The 14,582-nt window shown below is 43.8% G+C and overlaps 1 protein-coding gene across 6 annotated transcripts in view; it reads left to right on the top strand.

Annotated features, from left to right (window-relative positions):
* Positions 1-14,582, top strand: part of PSIP1 (PC4 and SRSF1 interacting protein 1) — a 221,445-nt gene that overhangs the window by 157,502 nt on the left and 49,361 nt on the right. For all 6 annotated transcript variants that reach the window (XM_069765186.1, XM_069765205.1, XM_069765216.1 and 3 more), the window contains 2 exons: positions 1,858-1,939; positions 3,347-3,434. In XM_069765186.1, the coding sequence (XP_069621287.1) occupies positions 1,858-1,939; positions 3,347-3,434 (170 nt within the window). The remainder of the gene's footprint in view (positions 1-1,857; positions 1,940-3,346; positions 3,435-14,582) is intronic.

Below are 14,582 nucleotides of genomic sequence, written 5' to 3'. Positions count from 1 at the left end.
TACATAAAAAGTGACTACATTATATACTGAGGGATGGTGCTATACATAATAAGCGAATACACTATATACTAAGGGACTGCTATACATAAGTGAGTACACTATATACTATGTACAGTACAGACAAAAATTTGGACACACCTTCTCATTTAAAGATTTGTCTGTATTTTCATGACTATGAAAATTGTACATTCACACTGAAAGCATCAAAACTATGAATTAACACATGTGGAATTATATAATTAACAAAAAAGTGTGAAACTGAAATTGTCTTATATTCTAGGATCTTCAAAGTAGCCACCTATTGCTTTGATGACTGCTTTGCACACTCTTGGCATTCTCTTTATGAGCTTCAAGAGGTAGTCACCGGGAATGGTTTTCACTTCACAGGTGTGCCCTGTCAGGTTTAATAAGTGGGATTTCTTGTCTTATAAATGGGGTTGGGACCATCAGTTGCGTTGTGCAGAAGGCTGGTGGATGAGCCTTTCTCAAGCATGATTATATATAATAAATAATTAATTATGCCAATTAGGGGGCATGTCACTGAGGGATCAGCGACCTGACAGAAGCCAGACTGATGAATACCTAAGCAGAGCACCACATGAAGTCCTCCCACAGTCCCACCCCGGGGCACGAGCATTTCATCAACTCAAAACTGAAAATACAGGTTACACAACAACCACAAGACAGATTTTATCAACCAAGGTATCATTGTAATCAGTATAACAGCGCCGACCTGACAGTGTGTAAGTTACTGTGCACAATCCTGCTGACAGGTTCCATTTAAAGATAGTACTGCCATTAGTCAACACATTTTTGTGAAGATTTTTGCTGTACTGTGGTTATGGTAGCAGAAGTCCAGCCTACAGGAAGTGCCTAAAATTACAGATGTTGGTTATGGCAGAAAAGTGCTTGAAATTGTTTTCTGTATTTTATACTGCATCTGACCCCATAATGAGCACAGATAGTGTATGTAAAGCAGCTACAACTTGTAATGCCCCCTACTTATTACAATAGTACTATAGAAGACTGAACTACTGCATCCCTGGGCATCAGGCATTGATCAAAAATTGGGTCCTACCAGTGTTAACAGATTTAAAAATCATAGTATGTCCATAATGCTTTTTTTTTTTTTTTTGGATAGAATAAGTGGGATTGGAAAATACAGCTAATTTTACAAAAAAAAGAACACCAAGCCCTCATGGAGTTACCTATGGAAATTGACAAATTATGTATTTAAAATGCAAAATAAAATATTAACGTAAATTCATATTGTTCAAAATGTGTATGGTATTAAAGGGAATCTGTCTTCAGATTTTTACTACCCAATCTGAGAGAAGCACAATGTGGAGGCATAGACCCACATTCCCGAGACTTATGGCTTGCTGGGCTGCTTGCTGCAGCTTTTGATTAAAACAGGTTTCATTAGATCTTGCAGTTCTCTGAATGCTGAGCATTGTGTAAACCCCACCCACACCACTGATTGTTCACTATCCATAGGCAGAATGCTGCCAAAGGAAGCTGCCAATCAGTGGTGTGAACGTGGTTGGACAGCATGGCAGTAGGAAAACCCTAAGCAGCCCAGCAACTGACTCATCACTGGAATCCTGGTCTCTGTCTGCATTATGCTGCTCTCTGATTACATAGCAATAATCTGGTGATAGATTCCCCTGCTGGCTGAGCAGTAACTCAGTATGTCCAATATCTGTGTAATATGCCTAATAAAAATTATTTTAAAACACATACAGAATGCATTAATTGATGGAATGGAATACTGTTTATTATTTCACAGTGTTAATAATGTACGGTAATATTAGAAGTCTTACTTTTTTAACTACAAAACTAATTATTCTGTTTAAGGGGGATATTATGGCAGAGGCAGAACAAAATGAACCTACAACTCCCCCGACACCACCCAAGCGTGGTAGACCACCTAAGTTTGGTATGTCCTTTTTTATAGTTAAAAAAAATTTTAAAAAATGATGGCTTGTTGGTACTGCTGGGAAAAGTATGTTTTTTTATATATGTTTTTGTAATCTATATTAATACAAAAAAAAATTACAAAATTGAAATTGTTAGAATACAGGCCAATGTTTTCTTTAAACTGTACGTTTTAAGGTTAATGCTAAGTTGCTTTGGTACCTATAGGTAATAAGGCCATGTTTCCTGTAAAACCATTCTGAAATACAAGCATCCCTCCCGAATCCCAGCCAAATAAATGGGAGCATATGCTAAACAACATTCAGCACTGTGCTGCTGTTCCCTGCTCAGCAGGTGGTCAAAAGCAGGTTAAGGCCTCTTTCAGGCGTCCAGAAAATTCCAGTACCGGAGAAATCAGTACCGGAATTATCCGTGTCCGTGTGCTCACGTAGCACATCAGTGTGGCACACGTGCGGCATCCGTGTGCCGCCCGTGTGCCACCTGAGGACCACACGGACCGTGCAGGAGAGACAACGCTACATTAAGCGCTGTCCCCCCTGTGTGGTGCTGAAGCCGCATTCAATTCATCTCTTCTCCCCCGCAGGAGAGAAGAGATGAAAGATCAAGTTTTTTTTTTTTTTTTGTGTTAAAAATAAAGTGCTGGTGAGCTCCCATCCCCCGTGCGCCGCCCGGCCCCTTGCATAGAAATACTCACCTAGCTCCTGTAGCTCCCGCGGTGTCTCCTCTCTCCTTTCCGCGGCTGCAGCTTCTCCCGTGTGAGCGTGGGACCGCTAATTACAGTGAGGAATATGTGCATATTCCCCCACTGTAATGAGCGGGACCACCTGACCGCTCACACAGCACAGGCTGCAGCCGCTGAGAGGAGACATCGCTGGAGCTTGGAGCTGGGTGAGTATTTCCTAGCAAGCGGGGGCGAACGCTGCTGGGAAGAAGGGATGAATTCTGGATTCAGCACCGCACGCGGGTGGGACAGCGCTTAACTGTAGCGCTGTCTCTCCTGCGGGCGGTACGTGCACACGGAGGAGAGTGCACACTGTTCTCCGTGTGCACGTGTGCAGCACGTATTGCGGTACGTGCTGCCGGCGAAAAACTGACATGTCTCCGTGTTTTCAACAGGGACACACGGTCCCTGAAAACACGGAGACTTGTGCATAGACCCATTCATTTGAATGGGTCTACGTGTGTCAGTGTCTCCGGTACGTGAGAAAACTGTCACTACACGTACAGGAGGCACTGACTTGTGAAAGAGGCCTAATACTGTGTAAACGCCACAAAGTAGGCGCTCCCATTCTCTCAGCAGTCACTTGTATTAGTTAGACAATGGCTTTTAAAGTGTTGCAGCTCAAAGAAATGTGTATATTGTGGGTTCATTATAATTATTTTTTTTGCTTTTGATTATTTATTTTAGCACCTGTAGAAATTCCACAGAAGAAACCTAGGGGGAGACCTAAGGTGATGAAACAACCACCACCCTTTCCTGCATCAGAGCTTGAAGTGTAAGAATTGTTCTTGTAGTAATTTTCTAGCTTGGATTGTTGTGCTTGGTCCTTGATACATGTATTATATGGTGTTACATGTAACCCTGTTCCCTTCTTCACTATTGTTGCTCGCCTAAATAGAACCCGAATATGCCAACTGTTACATTTTGTACTCTCTACATATGTGTGTTCTATTGTGGTCCACCAACTAAGGCTACTTTCACACTAGCGTTTTCTGCAATCCGTCACAATGCGTCGTTTTGCAGAAAAAAACGCATCCTGCAAAAGTGCTTGCAGGATGCGTTTTTTCCCCATAGACTTGCATTGACGACGCATTTGCGACGGAATGCCACACGTCGCATCCGTCGAGCGACGGATGCGTCGTGCTTTTGCGGACCGTCAGGAGCAAAAAACGCTACATGTAACGTTTTTTTCTCCTGACGGACCGCTTTTTCCGACCGCGCATGCGCGGCCGGAACTCCGCCCCCACCTCCCTGCACCTTACAATGGGGCAGCGGATGCGCCGGAAAAATGCATCCGCTGCACCCATTGTGCAATGCAGCAAACGCTAGCGTCGGAATCTCTCCCCGACGCATTGCGACGGGGAGATTCCGATGCTAGTGTGAAAGAAGCCTTAGATGCATAGTTGCTCCATATACATACATACATACACTACTTACAAAAAGTTAGGGATATTTGACTTTTGGGTGACATTTCAGGATGATCCTAAAGTGCAATTTTTTCAGGTGAACTTTAATGTGACCTTCTCTAACCTTTTGCAAGCACAACTGTCAATATTTCAGTACTTTTTGTACAACTTAAATTGTTTGAGATGAGGAAATTACCTTTACATGCTTCTCCTTAATGCCCAACTTTCATGATAAAATATCACTGTAGCATGGACTTTTTACGTTTCCTAAAATTTCCCCTGAAGGCCAAGTATTATAACTTTGTGTGAGTAGTGTATGTGACCTAACATCCACCTCTGTTGATTCCACATGTATAATCTGTTACATCTATATGTTGCTAGCATTGTAGTATATACTGATACCTATTTTTTATATAAAATTAAACCACTGAGATGCAATTGAAGTGTAGACTTTGAGGTTTAATTAAAGGGATTGAACAAAAATTTCCTGTGAAATGTTTAGAAATTGCAATACTTTTTCTACAAAACCTTCTCATTTCAAGGGATCAATACAGTATCTACGTGTATATATTTATTCTAACCTGTCACGCTGTGATTATACAATGTGCGGCACATGAATTGCCGGCTTTTAGTCTATCTATCATCTACTTTAAAATACATTAGTGGCAACACAATTATTGTCCTGCAGTTTTGCCGAATGTTACAGAATTTTTCCAATTTTAAGAAAAATGCTGGTGTTAACAAACACGCATCCGACTGTATCATATTTGTGCCAAATTTGTTTGGCGATTGGCTTCCGAACATATTCATTAATTTCTAGATTTGAGAGACAGTTCGTTGAGTCTGTTGGGTAAAGTGTTTTTGGCCATCATGATGCGGGAGACCCTCTGAAATTGGGAGCGAGGGATGTTGTTTTTGGTGCATTTGAGGTGCCAACTGGAATAGTGTAGTAAACTGTTATAGTACCGTCACACTTGGCGACGCTGCAGCGATACCGACAACGATCCGGATCGCTGCAGCGTCGCTGTTTGGTCGCTGGAGAGCTGTCACACAGACCGCTCTCCAGCGACCAACAATGCCGGTAACCAGGGTAAACATCGGGTAACTAAGCGCAGGGCCGCGCTTAGTAACCCGATGTTTACCCTGGTTACCATCCTAAAAGTAAAAAAAAAACAAACAGTACATACTTACCTTCAGCCGTCTGTCCTCCAGCGCTGTGCTCTGCACTCCTCCTGTACTGGCTGTGAGCACAGCGGCCGGAAAGCAGAGCGGTGACGTCACCGCTCTGCTTTCCGGCTGACCGACGCTCACAGCCAGTACAGGAGGAGAGCAGAGCACAGCGCTGGAGGACAGACGGCTGTAGGTAAGTATGTACTGTTTATTTTTTTTTACTTTTAGGATGGTAACCAGGGTAAACATCGGGTTACTAAGCGCGGCCCTGCGCTTAGTTACCCGATGTTTACCCTGGTTACCAGTGAAGACATCGCTGAATCGGTGTCACATACGCCGATTCAGCGATGTCTACGGGGAGTCCAGCGACGAAATAAAGTTCTGGACTTTCTTCCCGACCAGCGACAGCACAGCAGGGGCCTGATCGCTGCTGCCTGTCACACTGGACGATATCGCTAGCGAGGACGCTGCAACGTCACGGATCGCTAGCGATATCGTCTAGTGTGACGGTACCTTTACAGTCAGTTGGTTTGGAATAGAGGTCTGTTAAAAGAACCCCTGTGATGTCTTTGGTATCCATTGTTTCCAGAGATTATATTGTAGTACTGCTGTAGTTGAGGGTGAATTATAGTTCTGATCTGGTGGGGTTGAGTTGGGAGAAAAAGGACTCTAGAGAGATTGATGTGCTGTGCCAGTTACAAAAGATGTCATCAATGTATATGTGCCAGCATATTATGTTTGAAGAGTTCATTGGTGTATATATGCTGTTCCTCAAAGAAGCCTATATAAGCATTGGCATCAGGGCCGGACTGGGACAAAAAAGCAGCCCTGCCACACAAACTCCACCAGCCCACACACTATAACAGTCCTCACCCCGATCAGTGAATTTTGCTTTACTTTGTCGTGCCTCTCACTCTCCTAAAAGGAGATATTTGAAGAGCCACATGTGAATGGCGCCACAGTACTTATGATCAACCACAGCTGCATTTACATGGTGCTCTGCAGAGCTCAGATTTTCAAGATCATGAGTGTCCCAGCACTCGGATCTCCAGCAATTGGATGTAATCCCCTATCCAGAGAAGAGGGGATTACTTGGTATAATCCAGTTAAACAGCCTTTCCAATATTATATTTTTATTTGGCCATAGTAATATTGAAAATACAAAACCAATATTGACCCTCCCAAAGTCCAATGTCGCCTCTTCGACAACAAGACAGGAGAAGTGGTACTGTGCAGTGTATACAGGGCCGGCTCCAGGTTTTTCTGGGCCCCGGGTGAGAGAGTCTCAGTGGGCCCCTTTAACACATACCACAATTCATAATGCACAGATGCAGTGGAGAAATATAGGTATAGTACAATGTCAAATATTTCACTTCTTACATTACATGAGTGATAAGTATTGTACGTTGTACAATAGGTCAGAAACCAGACAGTATAGTCCTCCATACAGTATTATGGGCACCACATAGCCCTCCATACAGTATTATGGGCACCACATATCGCTCCATACAGAATAACATGCCCCATATATTGCTCCATACAGAATAACATGCCCCATATATTGCTCCATACAGTATTATGGGTACCACATAGTTCTCCATACAGTATAATGAGACCCATACATTGCTCCATACAGAATAATGAACCCCATATGATGCTCAAAGCAATATGAGCCCCCTACCTTGCTCCATACAGAATAGGCCCCATGTAATGTTCCATACAGATTAGGTCCCATATAATGCTCCATGCAGAATATGATGGGCCCCATATAATGCTCAGTATATGATGGGCCCTGTATATTTCTCCAAACAGAAAGGGCCCTATATATTTCTCTAAACAGAATGGGCCCCATTAAATGCTCCATATACAATGGGCCCCATATGATGCTCCATATAAACAACTGAAAACCTCAACTCTCTTGCTGGCCGCTGCTCTGCTCTGGACTCCTCAGTGTTGGCGTCTTTCGGCTCTCTGCACTGTGACTGTTCAGGCAGAGGGTGCACAGATGGGACGTCACTGACCTGACCTGAAACATTAGTCAAAAGACGTCGCAGAGGAGGAGCAGGAAGAGGCTAGTATTGCAAATGCCGGGGCCCTGAGTAAGCAGGGGAGGGGTGGACATTTTATTAGCCCTCTGAAACGCTGCCACATGGGCTAAGAAAGAGTTCGCCACTTTTTTCACAATTTATCGGAGTGATGACACACATACACACACACACATACACACACACACACACACACGCAGATACTGAGAATTACAGCATGTAGGAGGAAGAGACTTATACACAGCATACATAAGCTCCCCCAATATATACCGTGGTAAGGAATATAGAGTGGAGCTGTGTATATAGTATATGGTGTAGAGGTGGGCAAGTGTATATAGTGTGGATTCTATACAATATACTCTATTCACAGAAACATACTATATAAACATCTGTACATTCTATACTCGTGTATACGCACAACTCTAGATTATACACTGTATTATGCTATATACTACATTATGTTGCATACATCACATTGTTGACTGCTGTATATACATTATAAAGGTGATACTGACTGGGGTGTATAGTCGCAATATCACCTATGTAACATCTATATATATAATTGTCTAAGGGTTTTTCCGTCTGTCTGTCTGTCCTGGAAATCCCACGTCTCTGATTGGTCGAGGCCTGGCGGCCTCGACCAATCAGCGACGGGCACAGCATCGACGTAGAAATCCCGCGTGCCTGATTGGTCGAGGCCGCCAGGCCTTGACCAATCAGCGACGATGATGTCATAAAGGACGTAGACATCCCGTGTCTCTGATTGGTCATAATGGTTGCCATGGCGACGATGATGTCAAAGGTTGCCTCGACCAATCAGCAACGGGCACAGTCTGCCGCGAATTCTGGAATCATCATTGTCCATATACTACGGGGACATGCATATTCTAGAATACCCGATGCGTTAGAATCGGGCCACAATCTAGTGTGTATATATATATATATATATATATATATATATATATATATATATAATTGTCTAAGGGTTTTTCCGTCTGTCTGTCTGTCCTGGAAATCCCGCGTCTCTGATTCAATCAGAGACCGGCACAGCATCGACGTAGAAATCCCGCGTCTGATTGGTCGAGGCCGCCAGGCCTCGACCAATCAGCAACTGGCACAGCGACGATGATGTCATAAAGGACGTAGACATCTCACGTTTCTGATTCAGCGACGGGCACAGTATCGACGTAGATGTCATAATGGTTGCCATGGCGACGATGATGTCATAAAGGTTGCCTCGACCAATCAGCGATGGGCACAGTCTGCCGCGAATTCTGGAATCATCGTCCATATACTACGGGGACATGCATATTCTAGAATACCCGATGCGTTAGAATCGGGCCACAATTTAGAGTATATATATATATATATATATATATATATATATATATATATATATATATATATATATATATATATATATATATATATATATATAGCAGTATCACCTATATATTTTATTTATAAGCCACAGTATCCCCTATATAATGTACATAGACTGCTTTATATACATTATGTAGGTGATACTGTGATTATACACAGATTTAGCAGCAAGTATCACCTATGTATTGTATACACGGCGGTCTATATACAGTATACAGGTGGTACTGCAAGTGCTGTACATAACATAAAACAAATTTTCCATATTGGGCTCACCCAGGTCCCTGGGATGGGGGAAGATGACGATCTCTGAGCTGAGATGGGTCCATCGTCAGCCGTGCACAGGAGAGGATCCCTGTCTAGGGCTGGTGGTGACACAATCTAAATTCCCTATCGGTATGTCTTTGGACAAGGGACCTGTATAAAAGCGGGTAACGGGGTGCAACACACAGGAGGGGAGGGGGTGCACGGGGCGCAGCGCACAGGAGGGAAGGGAGTTCACCATTTGCATATATACTGTATTAACTGCATCAGAAAATGAAACAGAAGGCAGTGAATGATGATGAGGGGATGACTGGGCATAGTGGCCTCTGTGGAGCACACATGATGCAGCATTAATGGGTCTGAGCAGGTATATTAGGGGTCCGGACGGAGAGTTTCGGGACTGATTTTCTCCTCCATTATACCGGCGCCGCCCTCCAGGGGCCCTATGCTCACTTAGTATGACTGAGCCGCCAGCCCAGCGGGTATTTGCCCGGTCCGGCAGATTAGCAATCCGGGCCTGAGTGGCATACACTGAAGCTATGTTAGAGCCCGTTGCGGTTCTGCACATTTGGACATAGCATATGTCACCAAAGAGAGAAGTTTTTGTGCAAGATTAATTTGAGAATGTCAAGACAGTTGAATGGAATCGTTATTCATCTTGGACTGGGGAAGCATATTAGTTTTTTAAATCAAGTATTTTATATTAAAGCATATGGCACGCCATTAATACAATCTGATACAAATTTCAGACAAAGGGAAAGCATATTAGTTGCGGCCTCAACACCTTTCTAATGGTGAATGGATGTGTAAAGGCTATTTATGTTGAGGGCTACAAGGAGGCTGTCAGAGGGGACTGAGGTAAGGTCTCTGATAATTTGTAAAAGAAAATGGCCAGTGTCTAGTAAGAATGATCTTGTGCTTTTCATGAGTGTACTAAGTATTTTCTCTAGATAGACAGAGGCAACAGAATGGAGTCCAAGTTGTCGTTTAACATTACGTATATCTGGATCGGTGGTATACTAGTATCTCGGGGCCAGTTGTGTGGTTGTTATATTTTAATATGTTTTTATTTTTGTGCATTTGTCTCTTTCCCTAATAAATTATTTTAGTATTGTTTGCTATTTAGCTTCTATTCTTTTGGGTGTGCGCTCTTTCTGCATGGCTCCTTTCTCTTGTTGTTCTTCATGACTCTTTTGCTGTGCATTGAGCTGCACCCCTTTATATATCCCTTACAATCATGGTGACTGCCCAGTTGTGGTGCTCCCTAGCTTTCTAAATATCCCTTTCTATTACCTAGATGACCATATAGACTGCTTATGAGGGATGATCCTACTAGCAGATTCACGCCCTCCTGCCTGCCTAAGCTTGTTTTCACCCTCATGACCAGGCCAAATTTTACAATTCTGACCAGTGTCACTTTGTGGTAGTAACTCTCGAACGCTTTAACGGATCCCACTGATTATGAGATTACTAGATTGTGGCCCGATTCTAACGCATCGGGTATTCTAGAATATGCATGTCCCCGTAGTATATGGACAATGATGATTCCAGAATTCGCGGCAGACTGTGCCCGTCGCTGATTGGTCGAGGCAACCTTTATGACATCATCGTCGCCATGGCAACCATTATGACATCTACGTCGATACTGTGCCCGTCGCTGAATCAGAAACGTGAGATGTCTACGTCCTTTATGACATCATCGTCGCTGTGCCCGTTGCTGATTGGTCGAGACCTGGCGGCCTCGACCAATCAGAGACGCGGGATGTCTACGTCCTTTATGACATCATCGTCGCTGTGCCCGTTGCTGATTGGTCGAGGCCTGGCGGCCTCGACCAATCAGAGTGCCGGGATTTCCAGGACAGACAGACAGACAGAAAAACCCTCAGGCAATTATATATATATACTAGACTAGATTGTGGCCCGATTCTAACGCATCGGGTATTCTAGAATATGCATATCCCCGTAGTATATGGACAATGATGATTCCAGAATTCGCGGCAGACTGTGCCCGTCGCTGATTGGTCGAGGCAACCTTTATGACATCGTCTCCATGGCAACCATTATGACATCATCGTCGCTGTGCCAGTTGCTGATTGGTCGAGGCCTGGCGGCCTCGACCAATCAGACGCGGGGTTTCTACGTCCTTTATGACATCATCGTCGCTGTGCCCGTTGCTGATTGGTCGAGGCCTGGCGGCCTCGACCAATCAGACGCGGGATTTCTACGTCCTTTATGACATCATCGTCGCTGTGCCCGTTGCTGATTGGTCGAGGCCTGGCGGCCTCGACCAATCAGAGAGCCGGGATTTCCAGGACAGACAGACAGACAGACAGACAGAAAAACCCTTAGACAATTATATAGATAGATTGTGGCCCGATTCTAACGCATCGGGTATTCTAGAATATGCATGTCCCAGTAGTATATGGACAATGATGATTCCAGAATTCGCGGCAGATTGTGCCCGTCGCTGATTGGTCGAGGCGACCTTTATGACATCATCATCGCCATGGCAACCATTATGACATCATCGTCGTTGTGCCCGTTGCTGATTGGTCGAGGCCTGGCGGCCTCGACCAATCAGACGCGGGATATCTACGACCTTTATGACATCATCGTCGCTGAGCTCGTCGCTGATTGGTCGAGGCCTGGAGATAGGTTTTATCACAGCGATCAAAATAACAAAAATAATAACCCCCCCCCCCCCCCCTTATTACCCCATAGGTAGGGACAAAAATAAAATAAAGAAAATATTTTTTTTTTGTCCCCGCTAGGGTTAGGGCTAGAATTGGGGTTAGAATTAGGCTATGTGCACATGGTGCGGATTAGGCTGCGGATTCGCCGCTGCGGATTCGCAGCAGTTTTCCATCAGGTTTACAGTACCACGTAAACCTATGGAAAACCAAATCCGCTGTGCCCATGGTGCGGAAAATACCGCGCGGAAACGCTGTGTTGTATTTTCCGCAGCATGTCAATTCTTTGTGCGGATTCCGCAGAGTTATACACCTGTTCCTCAATAGGAATCCACAAGTGAAATCCGCACAAAAAACACTGGAAATCCAGTGCCTTTTTACCTGCGGATTTTTCAAAAAATGGTGCAGAAAAATCTCAGATTAATCCGCAACGTGGGCACATAGCCTTAGGGTTGGAATTAGGGCTAAAGTTGGAAATAGGGTTAAGATTAGACTGTGGTTAGGGTTATGGTTAGGGGTGTGTTGGGGTTAGGGTTAGGATTGGGATTAGGGTTACGGTTAGGGTTGGGATTAGGGTTAGGGGTGTGTTGGGGTTAGGGTTGGGATTAGGGTTAGGGGTGTGTTTGGGTTAGTGTTGGAGTTAGAATTGAGGGGATTCCACTGTTTAGGCACATCAGGGGTCTCCAAACGCAACATGGCGCCACCATTGATTCCGAGCGCTGACGTGCGCCCAAACAGTGGCTTACCCCCACATATGGGGTACCAGCATACTCAGTACAAACTGGGCAACAATTATTGGGGTCCAATGGGCTAAAACATCATTTTTGAGGAAAGAAAAATGTTTTTTTATTTTCACGGCTCTGCGTTGTAAACTTCTGTGAAGCACTTGGGGGTTCAAAGTGTTCACCACATATCTAGATAAGTTCCCTGGGGGGGTCTAGTTTCCAAAATGGGGTTACTTGTGGGGGGTTTCTACTGTTTAAGGCACATCAGGGGCTCTGCAAACGCAACGTGACGCCGCAGACCATTCCATCAAAGTCTGCATTTCAAAAGTCACTACTTCCCTTCCGAGCCCCGACATGTGCCCAAACAGTGGTTTACCCCCACATATGGGGTATCCGTGTACTCAGGACAAACTGGGCAACAACTCTTGGGGTCCAATTTCTCCTGCTACCCTTGTGAAAATAAAAAATTGCTTGCTAAAACATATTTTTTGAGGAAAAAAATGATTTTTTTTATTTTCACGGCTCTGCATTATAAACTTCTGTGAAGCACTTGAGGGTTTGAAGTGGTCACTGCACATCTAGATTAGTTCCATGGGAGGTCTAGTTTCCAAAATGGGGTCACATGTGGGGGAGCTCCAATGTTTAGGCACACAGGGGCTCTCCAAATGCGACATGGTGTCCGCTAAAGATTGCAGCTAATTTTTCATTCAAAAGTCAAATGGCGCTTCCTTCCCTTCCGAGCCTTGCCGTGTGCACAAACTGGTTTATGACCACATATGAGGTATCTGTGTACTCAGGAGACATTGCCCAACACATTTTAGGATCCATTTTATCCTGTTGCCCATGTGGAAATGAAAAAATTGAGGCTAAAAGAATTTTTTTGTGAAAAGAAAAAAAAAAAACTTTTTCATTTTTACAGATCAATTTGTGAAGCATCTGGGGGTTCAGAGTGCTCACTATGCATCTTGATAAGCTCCTTGTGGGGAGCTCCAATATTTAGGCACACAGGGGCTCTCCAAACGCAACATGGTGTCCGCTAAAGATTGGAGCCAATTTTTCATTGAAAAAGTCAAATGGCGCTCCTTCCCTTCCGAGCCCTGTCGTGCACCCAAACAGTGGTTCCCCCTCCCCCCGAACCCCCCCCCCCCCCCCCCCCCACATATGGGGTATCGGCGTATTCAGGACAAATTGTACAATAACTTTTGGGGTCCAGTTTCCCTTTTTACCTTTGGGAAAATAAAAAATTGTTACTAAAACATCATTTTTGTGACTAAAAAGTTAAATGTTCATTTTTTCCTTCCATGTTGCTTCTGCTGCTGTGAAGCACCTGAAGGGTTAATAAACTTCTTGAATGTGGTTTTGAGTACCTTGAGGGGTGCAGTTTTTAGAAAGTTGCCTGGTCAGGAAGTTGAAAACAGGCTTCGGGGTGAAGGGGTTAAAGACACAGCAGGGTGTGTCATGGTGACAAGACTGAAGTCTCCTTGTCATTTTCAAATTCTTGGTCGCATTGATGATGACCTGGACCGCTGCCACATCATTATTGTTGGATTCCTCTCCAGCTTTAGTAGACCTGCTCCTTTTAGCAGCAGGGATGTTAGAACAGGTTTATAGAGGGATTTCGTATTCCCCACAGTAGATTAGGTTGCACATCTTGGAGTGCTTTTACAGAGTTTTTTTTTTTATTTTTAATTATCCTAGCATTTTTGTTCTCAAAAACACCATGGCCAGGTGATACATGAAAGTGTATAATAAAACACCACAGGTATTTTTTTTGTAAATTTCTATTTTATTTTTTTTTTATCTTTTTTAGTATTATCCCCTTCATGACCTGGGGTATTTTCGTTTTTCGCTCCCCTCCTTCCCAGAGCCATAACTTTTTTTTATTTTTCCATCAATATGGTCATGTGAGGTCTTATTTTTTGCTGGACGAGTTGTACTTCTGAACGACATCATTGGTTTTACCATATCGTGTACTAGAAAACGGGAAAAAAATTCCAAGTGCGGTGAAATTGCAAAAAAAAACGCAATCCCACACTTGTTTTTTGTTTGGCTTTTTTGCTAGGTTCACTAAATGCTAAAACTGAACTGCCATTTTGATTTCTCCAGGTCATTACGAGTTCACAGACACCAAACATGTCTAGGTTATTTTTTATCTAAGTGGTGAAAAAAATTCCAAACTTTGCTAAAAAAAAAAAAATTGGGCCATTTTCTGATACCCGTAGGTCTATATTTTTCGTGACCTG

Source organism: Ranitomeya imitator, chromosome 1 (assembly GCF_032444005.1).
Source record: "Ranitomeya imitator isolate aRanImi1 chromosome 1, aRanImi1.pri, whole genome shotgun sequence".
In the NCBI taxonomy this organism is placed as follows: Eukaryota; Metazoa; Chordata; class Amphibia; order Anura; family Dendrobatidae; genus Ranitomeya; species Ranitomeya imitator.
This window is presented reverse-complemented; position numbering and strand designations above follow the sequence as displayed.